This window comes from Cuculus canorus, chromosome 1 (genome assembly GCF_017976375.1).
Source record: "Cuculus canorus isolate bCucCan1 chromosome 1, bCucCan1.pri, whole genome shotgun sequence".
NCBI lineage: Eukaryota > Metazoa > Chordata > Aves > Cuculiformes > Cuculidae > Cuculus > Cuculus canorus.
In genome coordinates, this window is record NC_071401.1 from 154129266 (window position 1) to 154152678 (window position 23413).

The 23413-nt window shown below is 45.4% G+C and overlaps 2 protein-coding genes across 5 annotated transcripts; both read left to right on the forward strand.

Annotated features, from left to right (window-relative positions):
- The first annotated feature begins 15356 nt into the window (after window positions 1-15356).
- On the forward strand, window positions 15357-21158 carry CBY1 (chibby family member 1, beta catenin antagonist). Of its 4 annotated transcripts, none has more exons than XM_054056506.1 (5): window positions 15357-15680; window positions 16588-16810; window positions 17782-17887; window positions 17974-18089; window positions 19086-21150. In XM_054056506.1, exons 2-5 carry the CDS (start codon window positions 16733-16735, stop codon window positions 19167-19169), a joined length of 384 nt encoding a protein of 127 aa, XP_053912481.1. In that variant the 5' UTR covers window positions 15357-15680; window positions 16588-16732; the 3' UTR covers window positions 19170-21150. The 4 variants fall into 4 exon arrangements, with proteins under 4 accessions (XP_053912481.1, XP_053912479.1, XP_053912478.1 ...); XM_054056504.1 differs by having other exon boundaries at window positions 15358-15676; window positions 16712-16810; window positions 19086-21149; XM_054056503.1 differs by having other exon boundaries at window positions 15359-15680; window positions 16712-16810; window positions 19086-21148.
- Window positions 21159-21371: 213 nt separating this feature from the next.
- On the forward strand, window positions 21372-23323 carry TOMM22 (translocase of outer mitochondrial membrane 22). Its single transcript, XM_054056502.1, has 4 exons — window positions 21372-21526; window positions 21607-21725; window positions 22164-22281; window positions 23047-23323. The coding sequence occupies exons 1-4, from the start codon at window positions 21416-21418 to the stop codon at window positions 23119-23121; spliced, it is 423 nt and encodes a 140-aa protein (XP_053912477.1). The 5' UTR covers window positions 21372-21415; the 3' UTR covers window positions 23122-23323.
- Window positions 23324-23413: the final 90 nt, after the last annotated feature.

Below are 23413 nucleotides of genomic sequence, written 5' to 3' on the forward strand. Positions count from 1 at the left end.
TGACTAGAGAGTTCAGGCATGGGTATTTTTCTAAATGATTTTTCTAAATCATCTGTATGTCAACTGTACAAATGCATTAAGTGACAGCAGTCCAAGCACTATGAGCTTCATTTTCTTTGTGATCACTTTAATAGGTGATGGTGAAATAAGTAGTGCTTTATATATAATAAGGGATTACAGGATTAAAAGAAAATGCAGACTGGAATAAACAAGGCCACTTATAAGCTTTACAAAAGCTAAACCCAGTTAGAGGCGTCCTGGAGACACAGATCATATGCATTGTCTATCAAAGAGACAAAGGAGGTAAGAAAAGCGATCCCTTTTGAGAATGCATAAGGAATTTTTTATTTAAGGCAATAAAAAAGTAAACTAGTAATAGAAAACAGTAAGACTAAAAGGGACATCAAGAGATTATCTAGCTCAAAGCAAATTGAGCTAAACTCTGCAGATGCTTGTTTGCCTGGGGAGTCCCTGGATTTTCTTTTATCAGACGATTTCAGAGTTTGGCTGTCCCTGCCGTTACCGTTGGTTCCACCACTCACTACATAATGCAATTTTGTCTGTAAAAAACCACAAAATACTTTGAGCTAACTTCTAGTTTCAAAAACTCAGATAACTGGGACTCTAATTCTTGCATTCTTATGTTTTCTACCCGAAATGAGAAAAAAACACCAGCGTACCCAATTCTAAAAAAATTGCTCAGACCTGATGGATCTTCTCGTAGTTTCACAGCTGTTTTTTACCTGCTCATGGCTCTTTGGGCTAAAACATTGCAGCTGTGTAGCCCTGTAATCTGGTATTACCACTCCCAGTAATTTCTCATAAGCTTTGTAACGAATTTGCAAGGCCTCAGGACCAAGGCTTGTCAGGCTTGCTTTGTTTGAACTCCTCTAGACCCTCCTGTACCTTTGTTTTACTTTAGCTGTGACAGCAGTTTCCATAATTGACCAGGTCCATGGGTAATTTGTTTCACTTCTGTTTATCGCTGTGTGGTGCAGCCATCATCTTCTGTAACTAGCAGTAACAAACTGTTGTTCTACATGGAATGACCGATTTATGAGCGGTACAATGATGCAATGTAGAGAAATACATGCCTGTTGCAAGAGCAGAGGCCTTGAGAAGCAGGGACACAAGACATGGTGCAGCGGAGTACAGGCATGTGAAGACAACAGGCAAGGCACAGGCTTGGCACTAGAGACCTGATAGCTATAAACAACTCACCAGTGACCAGCCAAGGAAATGTTGTCCTGGAGCTGGATCAAATTGGTTTTAGGGGCACCAAAGAGAACAAAAGAAATAGTAGCTAATATATTTAACAGGCACCACATAGCGTAAAATCAGACATAGCGCAGCACTACAGAGCAGTGAAGAGTGCAAATGTATGCTAGAAAACATGTAAAAATGACATCCAGTGGATCCTAGAGCAAGGAAAGAGAAAACATCAACGTGACAATTATATTCTCCCAGCAAAGGACTCCAGATGCTGACAACTCTCCATATCACATCCCTACGCACCCCCCATAATGACACCACCAATATTACGACCTACAGGAACAATGGAAGGGTGAGTGAAATAAAAGCAAAAGATGTATAAACCAAGAAGTGCATGCATTATGTTTTATTCAAGTACTCTAACTGTGTTATTATTCTTTCTGTAAGTTATATCTGGACCAATAATCATTTTACTCTCAAGATTTCAATTACGCTAACAATAGATTCTTGGCTTTAATTATGTATAAAGTGGGATTTCCCTTTGCCCATCAGCAAGCTTTTTAGTGTAGTGGTGTATCACTAGTTAGTGGCTAACAGACTCACTTCTCGACTTCACTGGTAGCTGATAAATTAGAATAAACTCAGGGACACCCTGAGCTAACAAGCAGGCCAGTAGCGAAATGGATAGACAGAGATTAAACGCATGTCCTGGCTGCAGCTAAAATTTGGTTCTTTAAAATCTTTCACTGAGTACAGTTCTAACCTATGCTAATACATATTAAAAAAACCCAAACAACTATCTTTTTTTAAGCATTGCAAAAAGTAGTAGTTTTTTTTTTTTCATTTTTAACAAAATAATTAATAGAATTATATCATAGAATCATAGAATGGTTTGGGTTGGAAGGGACCTTAAAAATCATCCAGTTCCAATCCCCCTGCCATGGGCAGGGACACCTCCCACTGGATCAGCTTGCTCAAAGCCCCATCCAACCCTGAACACCTCCAGGGATGGGGCATTGACAACTGGGCAACCTGTGCCAGTGCCTCACCACCTTCACAGGAAGAAACTTCTTCCTAATATCTAACCTAAATCTTCCCTCTTTCAGCTTAAAACCGTTACCTCTCATCCTGTCCATGAACTCCCTGATAAAGAACCCATCCCCAGCTTTCCTGTAGGCAATCCATCCTGTTTGGAAGGCTGGTGCTGTGCAATTCACCAATCTCTGCATGCAAATCTCTATTACAAGACATGAAATGCAGCTACGGAAATGTATTACTCTGAATAATGAAATGTACACTTTGGGAGATACATGTCTTTTTCACACTAGGAAAGCTTTCTAAATAGGTTCTGTTAATTCCAAAATAACCGCTCTTGATTAACTCCACATACATAGATTTTCATTCTGTAATATAATAAGCAAATTTTGTTCTACTTAAGCTTAATCAACTTTATGATAAACAGGAATAACAGACTAATTATTGAATAAGACTGCCCACATATGTTGCCAAGTGGAGTAGTAACTACAATTACATATATCTTTGTTCATTTGAACTGACCTCTGAGGTGAGATAAAAGTAAGATGGAGAAAGCAACAGTAAAATTTATTTCCTATGAAACTGTTATCAGTCTTTAAAGTTGGTGACAATGCCACTGACAAACTTGCATTTGAATTAAAACTCAGTCACAGACCTGATCAAATAAAACAGAAGAACTGACTAAACATTCCTCTGCTTACAGATAAAACAGGAAGCCCCCACCAAAGGGAACAAAGGACACGATAAGGCCAGTCGGGCACTAGGGCTTGGCCTGAGTGAAGTACAGATTGTGTCCAAGCTGCCCTGCTCCCCCTGACAAACATCCCCTCTTGCAGCCCTGTTGGAGTTAGACAGACCTTTAGTCTGGGCCAGCAGGGCATTTCTTCACTCTGGTGCTCATATGAACAGGAAAAAAGAAAAGATGGGATCCGGCAGCTGGAGGGTGGGGAAGAGGGACAGGGAAAGGCTGCCTCAGCAAGGTGTTGGATCAATTTTGCATTTGGTGGATTCTAGCCATTCCTGTAGACAGAGGTGTTTCTTTGGGACTGAACACAAACACAGGAGGTAGGATTTGCCTGAGAGGAGCCATAAGCATGGGTGGATGAAACAGGAAAAGAGAGAGAATCAACAGGGATGATCACTTTAGGAGGAAGCGGAGACAGAAGACTTTATTTAACTGTCTCATCAGAAAAAGAGTTAGAACAAGCAAATTGCTCATGGATGCATCAGCCACGCTGCAGAGAATAGGACTCTGTGTGTTCTCTTCACATCAAAGAAATTCTGACTCCTAATACAAACAAGCTGGAAGTACTGCAAATATTGCCTTAACTGCCATAGCCAAAAGACTTCCCTTATTCACACATCAGCATTGAAAACTAATCTGAAAAAGACACAAAGCAAAGCAGCTTTATCCATAGAAGAGAGGAGAGAAAAGCAGAGTTTTCAGCATTAGAGCTAAAAAAAAAGCATAATTCATGGCATGTTTGGTTTTTTTCTCTCACTAATATATTCCAGCTCACAGAAGCTGAGTGCTTCTGTTGTCAAGTAGGTTGAATAATGACTTCGAGGACACTGCTCTGTTTTGTAGTTAGGAAAGCATTTTCCTTGGCATGCTTCAGAAAGAAGAATGTATTTAAAGTGCAGCTAAGAGAAAACTTTTCATTTCTAGGTCACAGCAGAATTCACTGGTCACATCAAAGCCTGGCTTTTTACAAGAAAAGCATTTTTCAGTTCACACTTGGAAAAGGCTCAGAACTGGTATTCAAGACACTTCTTCCTTAAAAAAAAAAACAACAAACTTTGAAGAGGTTCTACTGGAATAACTAATCTTTTTCACAGTGTTTCCACATACTTTATGAGTTTGGAAAAGTTAAGGCTTTTTAGCTCAGCCACCAAGTTGGTAGCAGTTTTTCTTGTAAAGCAGCCATGCTGCTGAACTGAACATGCTCTTCTTTTGGCCAGTTTTCTAGTCTCGACTTTGCTTGCTGCTTCTGCAAATGAATTTGTATGTAAATCACAAAAAAAACCCCCAATCTTTCTCCATTTGTATACCATATGTTTGCCAGGCTAGTGGCCAAAAGAGATCACGAGCAGTTTGTTTTTCAAACTCCAAAACTTGGATAGGCATCAACTGCATCATCACAGAGTTATTTTTAGCTTGGTGTAATATTTAGAGCTCTCAGGAGTTGTAATTAGCTGTAAAACACTGGTTTTCCTTGATTTTGCTACACATAGAGCTTTAATTTCCAGTGCTGGTCCGGCTAATGATTTTTCTTAAATCTCACACCTTTAAACTTCAGAGGTTCATTAACCTAATTATTCCTGTTTTGTCCTTTGTTCCCCTTTCCTTGGATTTTCATGGTTTCTTTACCAGCCGTATTGGGAGTGCATCTATTTCTTAAACAATTCCTCTGTCTGTATGTGAGGAAAGCTTTTAATCGCTCATCCTGGTGCTTCCGTTGAACTGGTGATTGTAAGCAACATGCAGAGGCGCCTGAAAGTCGGTGCCCATGTGCAACTCCCACTTGGTTCAATATATCCCAATACTTCCTCATACAGTCTTTCTTCCTGTTTCGTCTGTGTTCTGTCCCCACTGTTATTATTAAAACAGTACTTCTTGCTTTAATGGCGAGGCAATCCAAGGCAGGGGAATAGGTCAGAGTTTCTGAGACCAAATTTCACACGTGACCCCTGTTTGCAGGACAATGAGCATGAGACAGGTAGGAAATCACACAACTCTCAAAATCTTTGACTTCAAAATGGTATTTGGTATTGAACTGCAACCATAAGATGTTCCTAACTGGCCCTTACTCTTCCTCACCCTCAGCTATTGCAGTGCTAATGCAGGAAAAGCAAACTGGGGATAAGAAGCTGATGAGAATAACAACTATCTTTCATCCTAGGCATTTGTAAGGAACTCTCTGTAAAATAAAAGCATCTGCAAATCAGCTCAGGAGTCTGAACTATCTGGGTGGAGGACCTCTCTGGGTGTTGCTTCAGGAGGAATTCCTGTATATTTGATGGAAAAAAAAGGCAGGGGCAGAAATTCCAGGAATGGCTAGAATAACTGTGCAGTACATAGTTTGTCACCAACACTATACTGAAGTTCCTAAATGCTAAACTGAAGTTTAGCAAATGCTAAAGGAAGCCTATTGAGACTCAGACAATACTATGGAATTCAGAACCGTCACCATTATGAGACTGGAAATATATTCATAACACTAAGCTTTGGAAGCTGTACTTGTCAGTAGTTCAACACAGAAGTTGTTTCAACTCTCTTAGAGGAACTGCTTCCAGAAAAACAAGTAAAGTCCTCTCATCCATTCTTCTCAGGAAGACTAGAAGTTATACAGGAGGACAGAGAAAAGACATTATTGGCTTAGGGACAGAATCTGTGGAGGAAAAATGACAAAAAAAAGCAACACCAAGAAGTTCAAGGCAATTCCACTTCCACACTCCCCTTACACGAGCAACTGCTCTTAATGTTTTCTGTATTGCAGGGCATATGTAGGTGCGAACAAGATCAGCTGTGTCAGTGGGAGAAAGGAAAAATTAATTCAATCTATCACATCGTTTTCCATCCTTCTCCAAACCCTGCATCATTTCTCTAGGATGAGGTGCTATTTTCAGTTTTCTAGTTTTAAGCACATGTCAAGATTGCTTCCAAACTCTTTCCTCCTTATCCTTTCCAAACTTTGCATCTTGGGTCTGGAGGTCTGAAATATTAAGTATTAGCAGGCTGGATTCCCCTCACTGAACAGAAGTCAGGGAATCCAGTAACCGAGGAAGTATTTGCACTAATTAGAAACACACATGAAGATACACACACAAGCAGCTTTGATAGGTTCCAGCCATGTAGGATTGACAGACATTTGTGTGTGTACACTCACTCTCCTGATTCTTGTACACAGAGCACATATTATAGCAAGCAAAGGCTTTCAGAAAAACAAGCCTGCAAAATCTTAGTAAAATAAATAGTATTTTACCTTTTCTTCCCCATTCTATGCCTGGAAAAGTCACTGTTTTATATTTTTTTCCTATTTGGACTTGGAAGACTTTGATTGTTTGACGAGGTTTATACTTGCTAGAAGTTTGTCCAAGTTTCAGTTCTTTCAAGAAAAATGAAAGGCAGAAAAACTTTGAGTAATTTACCATGTTGGTAGGATTAATGCCTTCATTTTCATGTATTCTCTAAAACGGCTAGCCCATCCACAAGTGAAACATAGCTGTTTCTAGGGCAAGAAACAGCAGCCACTAGTGCTAGCAGCACCACACTGCAGTCACAAGAAAAGGAATAAAAAAATCCTCTCCAGCTGAAATGTCAGGCAGAATTTCAGGGTCATAGGAGGCAATTATAAGCTTGCAAATAGGTGTGAGCCAGGGCAATGTCATTATCCAGTAAAATGTAACCGATGGAACTATTCTATAAAATTCAGCTGTCTCTAGCAGAAGCAAGTTTGGAAAATTTCTTCTCTCAAGATTCATTGACTCCATAATTCCTTTAACAAAACTAATAAAGCACGACACAGTCTCATGTATTTCCAAGGGCAGATCTGGGTAAAAACGGCACTAACTTCACATGGTTGCTACATTCTCCAAATTAGTTTTTAGTTTTATAAGCAAACTAATCTCCCTCAAATATCCACTCCCTGCATAATTACTTAAGTGAAATATCCTCCTGCCTCACCACTCCACAGCGACAAAACAGGACCAGTAAGGGGGCTTTTCCTAACACTTTGTGATGGCAAGACCCTGGCTGTGGTGAGACAAACTGATATGCTGTTGGTGTGGCAGTATCACTGATGATATTTAAATATAAACAAGGACAGGGATTCCACAGAATAAGTTATCTGCAGCCTGGCAGGACTGCTCTAATCACATATATTAAAACGAAAAAATAAAACCCAAACACTCCAAACTCAATTAAACTTGATTAAGAGAAACAGAAGGTGTTGCTTCTGCCAGTTGACAGACACATGACAGCACAAACTTACAGTAGAAAAATATGTAGAAATCGGCAAGATGGAAGCTGAGCAAATGATGCATTAGGCTGAGAGAAGGAAAAGTCCTCTGCAACAGGAGTAAATATAAAAAAGAATGCTTGATATTTGTAATTTCAGATTTTAAGGAGAATAACTTTCTCTCCTACCAGCTTGTTTTCCAGGACTCCAGATCTTATGACTGATAACCTATTTCTTTTCCCTCTCTTCAATCTACAATACAGGAAAAAACACGAAGTGTAAAACAATGCACACATTGTTCATAGCTTTGTTTTAAGAAAAAGATAATTCAATTTGTTTCCAAAGCATCTGTAGAGAAATAAATTTTCTTGAAATCTCTTGTTACCGACTTTGAGTGTCATCAATGGCCTCTGTATCGGATTCAGCACTCCCAGCCTCCTATTCCATACAGCTGCTGTGTGCATTTACCACTACCATTCCTTCCACTATCTATAATTTTCTCCATGCTACTTTGTCCAAATCCTTCTCTTGCATTTTTGGCTCTGCCTTACTGTCTTTGTTCTCTCTGCTTAGAACATTTTCCTTCTTTGTGTGACAAAGAACCATCTTTTCCTCTCTCCTAAAACACTAACAAAGTCATATCTAATAAAAACTACTTAATTTCTATCAAGCATTTCAAAGTAATTTGCTATGCTGTATCCGAGTACAGTGGTAATGCTCTTGTATGCTAGTCTGTCATGCAGCTCATTCAGGTCCCAAGATTTCAAACTAGGAATTAAACCAGAGGCTCACAATTGAATAGCCAAAACTCAAATGTCAGGCACCTGGAGTTCCCATTGACTGCAATAGAATTTATATATTACATATTATACATTATACATTAATTACATACACACATACAATATGTATATATAATATATATAATGATATATATTATAATAGAGCATTTTGGAAAATGTCACTACCTGTCTAGGTGGCTAAATATCAAAGTAGGACATTTGTTTTGGAAACAGCTATCTCCACTCTTTACTGATTTGATTATCCTTATTTTCAGCCTGGTTGTCACGGTGCAGCCCCAGCCCAGCAAATTTCAACAGCTAAAACAGAGCAGTTGGGGTCCTAATTCCCTTCCCTGCCCCATCTCCAGGGAAAGTGAAATGAGAGGAAAAGAAAGACTTGCAGGTTGGAAAATAAAACTACAGCTTTAATTACATAACAACAACAACAATAATAATAATATAATACAAATGAGTGAGATCATGTCCCCACCCCTCACACAGTCACCACAAACGCTGCAGAGCAGACACGAGGAAAAGGGTCCAAGGGTAGAGGGAGCTGGGCTCAGGAACTGGATTCATAAACACACAGATCAGGGATGAGAGGCAAACAGACAGACAAGGTCCTCAATGGATGTTGGCCACCAATGAAGTGAATAGGACCCATATGATCTCTCACTTTTATACCATGTATGATGTGTATGAGATGAATACAGCTCGACGATGGTCTCAGTTTCTATAGGAATACGTGTAAGCAATGGCCTTCCAACACACCAGTGCCCAGCGTTACCACTTCTAGTCAGAAACATGCCGTTAACTTTCTGAAAACTAAGTTACTTAGAGAAGGCGTAGCTGAAATAAGAAAACTGATTCTACTTTAGCTCAAACTACAACACAGGTGAACTCTGGCTGATCTGTCTCAACTACAAGCTCTCCCGTGTTCTACACGAGGCTTGACACACTGACATGATCCCCGACAACAAGTCATCACCACCAGTTGTTTAATCTTGAAACTAAAGTAGCACATTACTTCAGCCCTAAATGAATGAACGAATTGTGAGAACAGCCTGCCTGCTGACCCGTGAAAACAATTTAGCTTTCTTTTAGTCTGACAAGATTTAAATCTTCAGAGACTCAGATTTTCAGCTGCTTTTATTTCCAAAATGAATCAAATTACACAGATGTGTGAGCTAGGAACTAGTTTCTAAATATGACACCCTTTCCCTCCCAATAACGTTAAAAACACAGGAATCTTCACCATATTTATGCACTTGGTGCATAAGTTAAAGTTAAGTATCATAAGTAAGGAGCAGCCAGATAACAGGAACAAAGAGAAACTAAGCTTAACAGAAGCTTTCACTTCTGTGTGGACTGCGTGTGTCCTCTGAACCTTCAGTCTCCTGGTCACCAAGGACAGCCTCATGGCAAACTGTCAGGAAGCGATGGAGCCTCTCCAGAGCATGACAGCTGTGAGCAGCAGAACTGCCTACATATTTGCTTAAATTCTTAAAGGTGAACAGCATGTACAATATCATGGCTTCAAATCCCCTTTTTCTGCTTCTTAGAGCAGTGAATATGCATTTTTACCCATTAGTACATAAAGAAAGGCCGAAGTAAACAAATGTAAATGTGTGCAATGCGTATCTGTGAATTCAGAGAAGGAGAGCAGAAACTGAGTTTGAAAGACAAGGGATAACTTAATTTGCAGCCTACAACTTGCAGAAGCCGTATTTCCTGACAGGAGCAAAGTTGCTCACACCTGTCATCCATTCTGAAATTCCACTGCAAAGCTGTATCTCGGACTCATCAGTACCAAACCGTGATCTTGAGAAGCCAGAAGAGAAGCAGATTTAGAAGGCTTGACTCAGCAGTGAAAAGAAAAAAATAGAGTTTAAGGAAAGAAAAATGACAACTCTATACCTAACTATTTATTTAGTTAAGAGATTATGGGCACGCTTTTCTTTTGTATAACAAAGTCTACCTTTCAGCAAAGCAACGACTACAGCATTGAAAAGTCCGGGATTAAGGAAAAAAGTGCACAATTTGTCAAAAAAGGATGAAAACATTTCCCCTTCCCTGTTTTTTTAAAAAAGGTCATGATAGCAAAAGAGAACAATCAGACAGATTGTCAGTGCAGATATTTAGAACATTTATGAGACAATAAAAGCCTGCTGTGAAAAGTGAAATTAAGAGACTACGAATAAATAAAAGAGAGAAGGCAGAGGTGAATTAGGTGAAGGCAGATTCATTGGGTAAAAGAGGGTAGACATGAGTGACTATAAATCAAAACTGTGCTTGAACCCATTTCAATATTTCACGTATGTTATTAAGAGCTTTACTGTCCAGAAGACCAAGGCATGAACTGTCCTGGCTATCACTTAGTGATTCAATGCAAGGATACCACCCATGGCACCTCAGTATCCTCAGAAGTTACAGTACAACAGATAGTCGGATATTAGAATTCCTGCAAGAATTCATTAAGACACGCCTGCACAGCACTCCAAAAATCTCTATTCATAGCGTTTCAGATTACTCCCGTGGGGAAGGGTTTCTCCATCTCATTTCTCTGTCCTTGAGTTTTCTTTGCCTAGCTAAAAGCACTTTAATGAGGGCCTCCTGGTGGTGAAATCTGCCACAGTCAAGCAGGAGGAACCATAGTTCCCTGCAAAGCAGTGAAACAGCTGTTCCTCTGCCTCTTGAGGTTGGCATAAAGAAAAGAAGAAACAAAGAGAAAAAAAAAAGTGTCTGCTTTGTCAATAAAATACAGGCAAGATATCAAATATGTAGGGTACTAAAAGAAGGGATGTCATTAACTGCAGAGCACTGAGGCGATTGGAATTGCCTCATTGCTGAAGAAATGAATTTGGCACGGAATTCATTTCAGCACACCAAAAAAAATTTATTTTATAGGTTTTAAACTCAGTCACATTTAGAAAAGCAGTCAATGAGGCACATTTCAAAGAGCAATAACTACAATAAATATTCCCTTTGACATCAGAGTAAGCCTGCTGAATTCACCAGTCATTGGCATTTCCCTATAATTATTGATATGACAGAGAACAATAATAATCCCACAGTGCATATGAAAAAAGGCAAGAGGAACACGATGGAGTTAAGAGTGGCTCTGGGACCACCTAAGCTATAGATTCTCTATCACATGTAAACTGAAAAAGCTGAAGATGTTCCAAATTAGGCTACCAAGAACAGCTTGGGTCTATTCCAAAATTTCCACAGTCTTGTGCTACAGTCCTATCTTCATCCTGTTTTTCTCTCAGCCTTCCACCAGCTCCCAAAGATGCCTTCCCAACAAGATACGCAGTTTCCTTACATGGTGACTGTAACATGCAGGTTCTTTGCCATTTGATGAGCTACTGCAGATCATAGAACCATAAAATCATAGAATAGTTTGGGTCTGAAGCGACCTTAAAGATCATCCAGTTCCAGCCCCCTGCCATGGGCAGGGACACCTCCCACTAGATCAGGCTGCCCAAGGCCCCATCCAACCTGGCCTTGAACACCTCCAGGGATGGGGCAGCCACAGCTTCTCTGAGCACCTGTGCCAGTGCCTCACCACTCTCATCATGAAGAAATTCCTCCTTATGTCTAGTCTAAATCTGCCCCTCTCCAGTTTATACCCATTGCCCCTTGTCCTATCACTACAAGCCTTTGTCAACAGTCCCACCCCAGCTTTCTTGTAGCCCCTTCAGGTACTGGTTGGTCGCTATAAGGTCTCCTCGGAGCCTTCTCTTCTCCAGGATGAACAACCCCAACTCTCTCAGCCTGATCCTCAGTGGTATCTCCAGTTATTGTACTGGAACGGAGAGAGCATACTAGGCATCTGCTTTCCCACAAAGTGACAGGCACAGAAGGATGTGCAGTGCCACACCATAATGCTTTTAACCTCACCTAAAATCCTATGTCAAACTACCCACTGGCAGGAGAACAACGCAAATGTTGAGAGGCAATGGTGGAAACTGCAATGGTCGGCTCTTGCATCAGTATCTGCCTAACGTAAATGGAGAAATTATTGCCAGAACAGACTGGGAAGCTGGTGCAGTGAGGAAATTCCACAGCTTTTTTGAGGAAATGGAGTCTGTCAAGAAATGCAGTTTAGTAAAGCCATGCAAAGGAAGAAAGACTCCTGAAGCAAATCACTCCAAAAATCAGAAACTGAACCTCTCTTTCTCTCAAATTTCTGGAGAAGCTTTCTGAATGCTCATTCACAACTGTGAAACCACTCATACACACATTAGCACCTGTGCACACAGCAGGCAGGCACAAAGAAGCGTGCATTAACCTCACATGCCAAGCAGCGCCTGACTTTTTCTGAATGCCTGCCTCGGAGAAAGTGACTCTCAGAGTCACTGTGACACCCTGGATAAATGAGACAGTTTGGTTTTACAGTAATTATCATGTATTACTACAATACTTACCCTGCTCGGTAAAAGCTGAACTCAAGTGCACAACTGTGCTGAAACATACAGGTTTCTTCTAGGAAGGTGAACATTACGACCTCTATGTACTGGTGGGGCATGTCCTGACCAGACCTTATTGAAGTCCATTTTGCCCCGAGTAACAAACCCCTGGAGTATTTATAAAGGAAACATATGTGCCTTTGAGCATCTCAGGGAGATGTTTCTCTCCTCTTCTTTCCAGAGTATTTGGCAATTCAAATTTTTTTAGTGCATTTAATGACTAAAAAAGATGAAAGTGAGCGTTAAGAGCTCAGTTCCTCACTGCCCTGTATGGTCTTCAACTCTTATAAGCAGTTAGCTTAACCACAGGGTTTTTTTCAGTTCAAAATCATAATTCCACATTCTTCCACATTTTCTTCCAAGCTTCTTGCCCGCATTTCACTCTGGCCTTTCTTCTTTTCATCTTTCTTATCTAATACATGCACACACGTACACGTGTGCACACACGCACAGACACACGTTAGGTGCTGATAAGAGCCACAAGTACTTCACAAAGCCCTCATTCAGAACAGCAAGTTTTTATTCTACTTTTATGTTTCTGGTTTCCTCCCTCCGCACTGTAATCCCTTCTTTTATTAAAAAAAAATTAAAAAATCACTAATTTTCAGTGCACAGATTCTAGTACACAGGGTCAGAAGGCATCTGTTTTTATAGCATGCGTCCTGGAGGAATCAGATATTGCTTAACTGCACTATGAGAAGACAGTGCAGCACCAGAGATTTTTCTTGTCAATAGTCACCAGGCTGGTGCTGTGGTATCTTTCTAATTCTAATTCCAAGTGAGCAATTTTCTGGTTCACTTCAGGCAGGGCGTCAATTAGCCACTCCGAGAACAAAAGACTTTAAAGAAGACTGTTTTTGTGGAGTATTAATACATGTACAAAACAAATTAAAAGGTTGGCGAATCTCTTGTTTTTACCTCTTTCCTGACACTTTTGTCTATCTGCTTGCCCTCTCACAGTTTTTTTTTCCTTTTTTTTTTATTGTTCCCCTTTACCAAAAGTCAGCATCCTAATAACTCATGGTTCTAAAATCTTCAGGAAAGCCCCACAAAGCCCTCAGCAGAAGCTTTCCTAACAGTGAAGCAAGTAATTTCAGATCACTAAATTCTATCAGATTGGAGAATTATTTTAAAATCTAGCAAAAGGAGTACTGTTTTGCCTCTGCAACATAGAAAATTTTGGTCATGCGTGCTATCTACCCTGGCTATTCATTCAAAATATTATCCAAACCAACTACCAAAGCCTCTTCCCATGGAATAGAACCCAGCAAGTAACACAATACAACTAAAATTATCCCATCATGTGCTGAGAAGGGAGGACTTTGTAACACATGGAGAAAAAAACGGGGCAGTGAGACTGCTTCAGAGAACAGCTTATTATAGAACTGCCTGCTCTTCTCTCTCCAACTTTTAACCCATCATTCACTAACCTGGTTGAGTCCAGGTCCCCAGACTTTCTCCACTTCTTCACCCAGGTTCCCAAATGAGGAGGGATTCTTTGCCTAACAGTGTAACATAGTTCATCACATTTAAGGCTCAACTTTAGAACCTGAGGTTCAGAGATGGTTCTGAGCCATCTCATTTAAACTATATGTCACCTAAAAGGTCGGACCAGATGATCTCCGAGTTCCCTCCCAGTCTGGCATTCTATGATTGATATGAAAAAAAACCCAAAACAATTAATAAAAAATATTTCACAGAAAGGGTCATTGGGCACTGGCAGAGGCTGCCCAAGGAGGTGGTTGAGTCACCATCCCTGGAGGTATTTAAAAGACGGGTAGGCACGGTGCTCAGGGACATGGTTTAGTGGCAGATGGGCTCGGTTGGAATCCCATAGGAATGGTTGGGCTCGATGATCTAAGAAGTCTTTTCCATCCTAGTGATTCTATGACAGTCTTTCGACCAATTCAAGTGTTCTAGGAATCACTGGGCTGATCACATAATCATAGAATGCCCTGGCTTGGAAGGGACTTACAAGGATTGTTGAGTCCAACTCCTGTCCCTGCACAGGACAACCTCAGCATTCACACCATGCGTCTGTGGGCATTGTCCAAACGCTTCTGGAATACTGTCAGGCTTAGCATTGTGACTGCTTCCTTGGGGAGCTGTTCCAGTGCTCCACCACCTTCTGGGTGAAAGAACCTTTTCCTGATATCATAGAATCATAGAATCACCAGGTTGGAAGATACCTCTTGGATCAATGAGTCCAACTATTTCTATCTGCCACTAAACCATGTCCCTGAGCATGTCTACCCTTCTTTTAAACACCTCCAGGGATGGTGACTCAACCACCTCCCTGGGCAGACTGTTCCAGTGCCCTTTCTGTGAAAATTTTTTTCCTGATATCCAGTCTGAACCTCCCCTGGTGCAGCTTGAGGCCATTCCCCCTTGTCCTGTCCCGTCACTTGGAAGAAGAGGCCAGCACCCTTCTCTCTACAACCTCCTTTCAGGTAGTTGTAGAAAGCAATAAGGTCTCCCCTCAGCCTCCTTCAGGCTAAACAACCCCAGCTCTCTCAGCCGCTCCTCATAAGACTTGTTCTCCAGTCCCTTCACCAGCTCTGTTGCTCTTCTCTGGACACGCTCCAGTGCCTCAACATCCTTACTATCCAACCCAAACCTTCTCTGACACATCTCCCCAGGCTCCCTTGAGTCCCATCACTGGCCTCCATCCGCCTCCTCCGCCCCTTATGAGGAAGCAGCAAAAGATCTCCCTTCAGTGATGCAGCCCGAGCAGCTCCGCCCCGCACAGCCCCATCTCCTCCCAGCTGCCCCCTGTCCCCCACGGCCCGGGGATCCTCGAGGGGCGAGCCAAGAGCCTACAGAGGGGCTCTACCATCCCTCCCCTCGCTGGAGCATCCTCTGCCCTCCTCCTCCTGCTCCTCCTACGGGGGCGGAGCAGCGCGAGCCGCGCTGTCGCCCTGGCAACGCGCCGGCCGCAAACCACTCCCGGAGCCCGAGACCACCCGGGCAGCACCACTGAGGCGCTTTACTACACCTCCCTCCCTTCCCCCGCCCCCCTTTCCCCGCGATGGAACAGCCTGGCCTCGCCGCCCCCGCGCCGCGGGGCTGACCGTACCACTTTGGGACGGGGGGCGGAGGGGGAAGCTCGCGTGGGCGGCGGGCGTTCGCGCGTCGCCGAGACAGCGAGACGCCGGCTAGGGGAAAACAAGACGTGGGGCACTCCCGGAACGCTCTTTTCTTCCTTTCTCTCCTTCGCGTGGGTACGGCCCGGGTTCCCCACCCCCTTTTTCCCCAGTGTTGGGGGTTGTGGCGGGGAGGGGTGTTGTTTCGTGAGGGGGGGAATGGCGCGAGGCCGCCGTGGTCCCCGCCCGGGGCGGGTCGCGTGACGCGGAGGCGCGAGGGGCGCCGCGTGCTGGCGGGGCCGATGGGGGGGTTCGGGGTTAGGTGGGAACGGGACATAAGCTGGTAGAACCGGAGGGGGGAGGGCGGGGAAGGGGGAAACGCCATGCCAGCATGTTGCATCTTGAAAAGCACGGACTCGTTCTGGGATGCAGTGTGAGACAACTTTATTCTCAGCCCGACTCCTTTTATAGTCTTCTCTGAAAGGAGGTTGTAGAGAGGAGGGTGCTGGCCTCTTTTCCTAAGTGACAGGGGACAAGACAAGGGGGAATGGCCTCAAGCTGCGCCAGGGGAAGTTCAGACTGGATATCAGGAAAAAAATTTTCACAGAAAGCGTCATTGGGCGCTGGCAGAGGCTGTCCAGGGAGGTGGTTGAGTCGCCATCCCTGGAGGTGTTTAAGAGAAGGGTCGACGAGGTGTTCAGGGACATGGTTTAGTGGTAGATAGGAATGGTTGGACTCATTGATCCAAGAGGTCTCTTCCAACCCGGTGATTCTATGATACAAATCAGATAGTAACTATAAAACTTATGTCCAATTACAATTGTTAGCATATACCTATAAACCAATCAACTAATAGACCATGCACTGATCATGCGACTGTTTACTGCTAACTTAACATAATGCTTTGATGCTTTCTTGCTGCTGTCAACAGGCAAGGCAAAAACTAGCAGTTACATAGTTAAAGCACTTAGCAGTGTCACAATGCTCTATGCACTTCCTTGTGTGTACTGAATTCTTTCTCATCCCACATTTTTGTTCTGTCAAGCGTAACGGTATCCTTCTCCCAAGGCCGCATTCACTCCATCGACATATTTGAGCTTGCTCTGGAAGCCCCCACACCAAGAGCCAAAGCAGCTCATCTTGTTGTGTCACCACTTCTCATCCTGCAGCTCTACCCGGATCAATGAGCAATGCCTCTCTTCGGGAGCACCTTCAGCCCCAAGAAGACCCCACCAAGGAAATGTGCCTCTTTCTCCAACCTGCAGCTGGTGAGTCCGTGAGCAGCACCTGCTGCAAGTGCTGTAGCCCTTAAGAGAACTCCCAGATATGCCTCTTACCTCTAGCAGCACAGCACCCATTCTGACCAGGTACGAAGGTAAAAATGGAACAGCTTCAGGATAGGATCATCATTACCCCACCTGCACTCTGGAATTGTCACTGAAATTTCCCTGGGCAACCTGTGGCAGTGCCTCACCGCCCTCATTGTGAAGAATTTCTTCCTAATGTTTAATCTAAATTTTTCCCCTTCCAATTTATAGCTATTCCCCCTCATCCTATCACTCCATGCCCTTGTAAAGAGCCCCTTCCCAACTTTCCTGTAGCGCCCTTCAGGTACTGGAAGGCCACTGTAGCGTGCCTCTGGCGCCTTCTCTTCTCCAGGCTGAACAACCCCAACTCTCTCAACCTTTCCTCATGGCAGAGGTGCTCCAGCCCTATGATCATCTTCGTAGCTTCCTCTCAACACGTTCCAACAGTTCCATATCCTTCTTATGTTGGGAATTCCAGAACTCGACACAGGACTCCAGGTGGGGTGTTGCAAGTGTGGAGTAGAGGGTGAGAATGACCTCCCTCAACCTGCTGGCCACCTATTTTGATGCAGCCCAGGATGTGGTTGGCCTTCTAGGCTGCGAGGACGCATTGCCAGCTCATGTCAAGCTTCTCATCATTCAGCACCCCCAAGTCCTCCTCTGCATGTTCAAGGCCAGGTTGGATGAGTCCTTGAGCAGCCTAGTCTTGTGGAAGGTGTCCCTGCCCATTGCAGGGGGGTTGGAACTGGATGATCTTTAAGGTCCCTTCCAACTCAGACTGTTCTGATTCAATGACTAAAGCTGGATTTCAGTCTCCAGGCCCAGTCAGAGCAGCAGCTTCCTTTGGAATGCCAGTCACTAAGAAATGGGACATCAAGGGGTGACTTTGGCTTTCTGTAAAGCACTGAGTGTGTGTGATCTCCTCCCGGCAGCTGGATAGATCGACCCGTGAGATAGAGCTGGGCCTGGAGTATGGCACCCCCACCATGAACCTCGCCGGCCAGAGCCTCAAGTTCGAAAATGGACAGTGGGTGGCAGGTAGGGTACAGCTTAGCTGGCTTTGGTCTGAAGTAGCCACAGTTGGCTGAAAGTCTGTGTTTTGACTTCTTTTTTCTTCTTTCCAGACTCAGGAAGCTTCACAGGGGATCGCAGGGAAATGCAGCGATTGCGCAAACGAAACCAGCAGCTGGAGGAAGAAAACAACCTCCTTCGGCTGAAAGTTGATGTTTTGCTCGATATGGTGAGTCTTTGCCCAACTATCCAGCTACCTGCGGCAGTGAAAATGCCCAAACGGAGGGTGCTGGGACTGCCAAAAGAGGCTGTTCTCACTGCACCCTGCTCTTTCCACTTCACTCTTCTATGCAAGACAACTGCAACGGCAAATTGGCTGTGGGAATAAAGTCTGAGTAAAGTCTCTTCTGCGAGAAGAGGGTTTTCCCCAGAGCAGAGCTTGGCTGTAGTGAACTCTGTGACTGGATTAGGGAGAAGCCTCTGCAAGTGCCCTGTCTCCTCTTTCCCTTTCTGCATGGAATACAGTGTTTTCCTTTCTGCTCCGGCCTCTGCCCTAACCGAAACAGAGTCACCACCACCCGTTCTAGTCACAGGAGATTAAAGCTCCCTTCTGCTGTGACACGTGGGGTGACATCTATTCAATGTGTAAACCTACATATGAAAGAATTCCCAAGCCCTAAACAAATGGAAATTCAACCTTAACCAGAGATCACGGCTTTCATGCTTAAATTCTGGATACATTTTCAACAACATAGAACATGTGTGTTCTCAGTCTGGTAGTGATTCAGCCATTGTGTCTTAACAAACACTTATCCCTTCATCATTTTTCTTCCTTACGCTTTTCACGTTCTAAAACTGGCAAGCAGCTTTTGTGGCTTTAGGACTTAGCAGAAGGCTCCCCTGCTCTCCAGGTTTTCCATGTGACCTCAGTGAAATGCAAAATCTCAACTTCTCTCTCACTGAAATGGGAACAAATTCCCTCACACGGGTACTGGCCTGTGGCTGTAAATCTCAGTGGTGTTTCTGGAAAGGCTATGCTGTGAAATCAGAAAAGCTTCCAAGGCACAACTGTCTCACTGCATGCACTGCTGCAATACGAGGTGATTCTTCAGAAGGAGAGCAGTCTCGGTTGCATCCATGGGCCTTTTGTGCCCTGCCACGTGTTTCTGAGGTGTGTGACGGACTGCGAGGTTGCACAGAATGTAGCTCATTCCTGTCATTGCAGCTTTCTGAGACCACAGCTGCGTCCCGCCTTATGGAGAAGGAGCTGGAGGAACTGAAGAGCCACAGCCGAAGGAGGAAGAAGTGAAGAAGCAGCAGTTGCAGGAGGCTGGGGCGTCGAGGAGGCTGGCTCTGTCTCAGCCACCCCAGCACACAGGCAGATGCCGGGCCGGCTAGGGCCTTCTGGCCATGTTGGTACTCTGTGTACGTACTTCGTTCCATGGTACTGTGATCATGAGGTACCTCCTGTGTGGCGTGCTGTAGGTACTGTGTGATGGCTGGTTTGGCATCTCACACGCTTCCTTAACGCACACGGAGCACTTCCCCTAGGTGGGTTCCCTCACTGCAGCCCAGGAGTCTGTACCCTGAGAGTGGACGATGGAGAGATACACCTCCAGCTAAGCCACCCCTGCTTTCTGTGCTTGAAAAAGCAGAGAGACCCTTCCTCCCCAAACCTGTCCCCTTAGGGAAGTCCCGGGGGGAGCTTTGGTGAACGGGGTGCTAGGGTTGTTTGTGCTCGAAGGTCCTGCAAGCTTTACATAAAGCGTTTACATTTTAAACCAGATCTATTTTTTTTTTATCATCATCATTAATTATCACATAAACATTAAATTACAGAATCATAGAACGGTTTGAGCTGGAATGGACCTTAAAGATCATCCAGTTCCAAACCCCCTGCCATGGGCAGGGACGCCTGCTGGGTCAGATTGCTCAAAGCCTCGTCCAACCTGACCTTGGACACCTCCAGGAATGAGGCATCCACAGCTTCCCTGGGCAACCTGTGCCAGTGCCTCACTACCCCCATTGTTAAGAATTTCTTCCTATTGTCTAATATAAATCTTTCCCTTTCCAATTTATATCTGTTCTGCCTTGTCCCATCACTACACACCCTTGTAAAAAGCCCCTCCCCAGCTTTCCTGTAGCCCCTTCAGGTACTGTAAGGTCGCTATAGGGTCTGCGTGGAACCTTCTCTTCTCCTGGCTGAAGAAGCCTAACTCTCTCTGCCTGTCCTCACAGCAGAGGAGCTTCAGCCCTCTGATCATCTTTGTGGCTTCCTCTGGACCCATTCCAACAGTTCCATATCCTTCTTATGCTGAGGATTCCTGAACGGGACTCCAGGCGGGCTCTCACGAGAGCTTCACTTGTGTGATGTTTAGTGACTTGCGTCTGCCACAGCTCACCAAGGGGAAGTCATGCTAATTGTGTCAGCAAAAGTTAGTAATTTAACAGCGCTGGAATCTTCTTGCCGAGGGGCCATTGGTAAACTGTTAGATGGTCTTCTCTAAGAGATGAACATCTAGTAGAATTTGTAATGAAGAATTATGGAATTTAACATATGTGATATCCCAAGACAACTTTAAGTCTGTTAGTTACTCTGTCTTTCCAGATTTTCTCCCAATTTACCATCCAGAAGCAGGATTGGTTTGAAACTATGAATCGTCTGTCAAGCTATTAAGTTTCAGTACCATGAACTTTGTCACCTGAGGGCTGCTCCTAACACAGCTTCCTTCCTGCGAAGGAAAGATGATATATCATATCATGTCATATATCTTTGCAATGCGCAGCTCTCCTCTCCCTTTCCTCAAACAAATCCCGCTAGTCGAAGCATGAGCAAGGACCCTATTGATACCGAAAATGCTTGCAAATAAACTCTCTAAGAGTTGCTTTGGAGTTTTAGAAAGCGAGCATCCTTTATCAGGGCTGGGCAACACAAGGGAGCGATCTCCATCAATTGTGTGCAGCCAGACAAGAGCTGGGACAGAACAGATTTCCCACTCGTGCATGTGTATAAATTTTCCCTGAAATCTTATGCATATTCCGTTACTTTACAAGGGTTGATTTTAATGTTATTATGAACTTCACAATGGCCAAATCTCTTGCTGATTTGGAGCTGGCTCCAGCTCTGCCTGACCTTGCCTGTGAGATGGGGAGAGGCTGCAAACAGAGGGGATCACAGACACAAACAGGGGTGATGACAGACACCTCTATTCACAGATTACACTGACACAAGACGTTCCCATCACCAGAGAATGAATTGGTGTCTGGAAAACCTGCCAGAAGCCGACGTTCTGCCTGACTTTCAAAGAACACTCTACTTTAGCTCAAATCAAAACTTTAGCTCAAATCAATACCATTCCTCTTTCGGAACAGTCACTGCTTCTTGCATCCCTGTGGCTGCACGTTCTGGAAAACCCGGCCTGGGGTCGGGGGGCGGTGCCTCCTCCCTCCCTCCAGGGGGCGCCGGTAGCGCGGGGCGGGGTGGGGGGGAGCGGCCGCTGCCGGGGCCATTTCCGTTTCCGGCGGCCGCGCGCCCTCCGTCCGTGCCCGGTGGTGATGGCTGCCGCTGCGCCCGTGTCCCCGGAGGAGCTGCTGCCCAAGGGCGGCGCGGGCAAGGCCGAGGAGCTGGAGGACGAGCTGGAGGAGGAGGAAGACGACGACGAGGAGGTAGCGGGGCGGGCGCTGTGCGGGGCGCGGGGCGGGCGCGGCGCCCCCGGCGAGGCGGTGACGAGGCGCTGTGCCCGCAGCTGGACGAAACGCTGGCGGAGCGGCTGTGGGGGCTCACCGAGATGTTCCCGGAGAGCGTGCGCGCCGCCGCCGGAGCCACATTCGACCTGTCGCTGACCGTAGCGCAGAAGATGTACCGGTGAGGCGGCAGAGGGAGCGCGGCCTGGTGTTCCGGCGGCGCGGAGGGAGGGAGCGCCCCGATGCCCTTCGCGCCCCGATGCCCCCCTCGGTTGTGAATCCCCGTGGGGAACCTCCGGTGCACCTTGTCCTATGCGCCCTCCTGTGCCCCCACGCGTGGTACGAGCTGCCCCTTGCGCTCCCTTGATTGTGTGTCCCGGTGGGAACCTCCCTGCACACCCCCAGATTCCCCCTGCACCCCCTTCCTGTGCACCCTGAAGCCCCCACCCGCGGGACTTGCTGCCCCTCCCTGCCCCGTGCATCCCCGTGAACGGGCCGGCTCGGGGGTGGGACTGGGGAAGGTTTTGAGGCAGGGAAAGGGAACGTGGGAGAAGTCTGGTGCCCGACTGAAGCACCGGAGGAACTGTTTCTTATTCCTGGCATGCTTCCCCCTCCCTAGATTCTCCAGGGCAGCTCTGTGGATCGGGACCACCTCCTTCATGATTCTGGTTCTCCCTGTCGTCTTTGAAACTGAAAAACTGCAGATGGAGCAGCAGCAGCAGCTGCAGCAGCGACAGGTGAGGTGGGAGCAGCCCAACCCTCTCCATTGGCTCTCTGGAGTCGTCTCGGGGTGCCTGCGCCTCCTCCCGCTTACCAGCTGTTGAAGGAGTCTAGGGTGCAAAAACCAAAGACTGCAGTTCGTTACACACTGTGGCCTCATTCATCCCACCAGATACTCTAGTTGGGTGTTCCAAAGGGATGGCATTCGTAGAATCATAGAATGGTTTGGGCTGGAAGGGACTGTAAAGCTCATCCAGTTCCAAGCCCCCTGCCATGGGCAGGGACACCTCCCACTGGCTCAGGCTGCACAAAGCCTCCTCCAGCCTGGCTTGGACACCTCCAGATATGGGGCATCCACAGCTTCTCTGGGCAACCTGTGCCACCCTCACAGGAAAAAAGTTCTTCCTAACATCTAATATAAATCTCCCCTCTTTTGGTTTAAAACTGTTACCCCTGGTTCTGTCACTGCAGTCCCTGACAAAGAGCCCCATCCCAGCATATTGCTGATTCCTGGGAACAGGCAGGTAGCAAACTCTGGCAAACACAACACGGCTTTTGCTGGGCTGAACTGCACAGTAAGGAGTGCACGTGGGCCAAAGGTGGAGAGGTCCAGGTTTGGTCTGTTTGCATTTGACACGGCTTGGTGAGGAATGGATGCTGCAGAATGTTGCTGGTAGCCGTGCTGTGCCAGTAACCTCTCCTGTCTTGGTGTGGGAGGGGAGGGCAGCGCAGCATCCTGTGTCCATCCTCACAGCCCCTCACCTGAACTGCTTCCCTTTTAGATCCTCCTCGGACCCAACACGGGGCTCTCGGGAGGGATGCCAGGGGCCCTGCCTCCACTACCTGGAAAAATCTAATTTGCGGAAGAGCTGCGTTGGATTCATACCATGTGGGAAGACAGTGAGATGATGATGATCCGTCGAACTGTTGATTTGTTGGGTCAGGGCATTTTGGTTTTATTTTTTTCCATTTCTTTGTTTTTATTTTTGGTTCTCCTTTGGGACATTGACCTGTTCATAATAGCTGGGGGGAGTGGGGGAAGCCCCCCTCTGGACCTGCTGACTGCTCCCATCTGCATTCTCCCCCCATAGAAATCATCTTTCCTTTTATCCAGTGCACCTTAACCAGTTACCAACTGGAACTGGAGGA

Bases quoted from the DNA above. Each gene is read 5' to 3' on its own strand.
- CBY1 (XM_054056506.1), top strand. From the start codon at position 16,733: ATGCCTCTCTTCGGGAGCACCTTCAGCCCCAAGAAGACCCCACCAAGG. The intron at 17,888-17,973 runs GTAGGGTACAGC...TCTTCTTTCCAG, and splicing joins AAATGGACAGTGGGTGGCAG to ACTCAGGAAGCTTCACAGGG. The intron at 18,090-19,085 runs GTGAGTCTTTGC...CTGTCATTGCAG, and splicing joins TTGATGTTTTGCTCGATATG to CTTTCTGAGACCACAGCTGC.
- TOMM22 (XM_054056502.1), top strand. From the start codon at position 21,416: ATGGCTGCCGCTGCGCCCGTGTCCCCGGAGGAGCTGCTGCCCAAGGGC. The intron at 21,527-21,606 runs GTAGCGGGGCGG...CTGTGCCCGCAG, and splicing joins AGGAAGACGACGACGAGGAG to CTGGACGAAACGCTGGCGGA. The intron at 22,282-23,046 runs GTGAGGTGGGAG...CTTCCCTTTTAG, and splicing joins AGCAGCTGCAGCAGCGACAG to ATCCTCCTCGGACCCAACAC.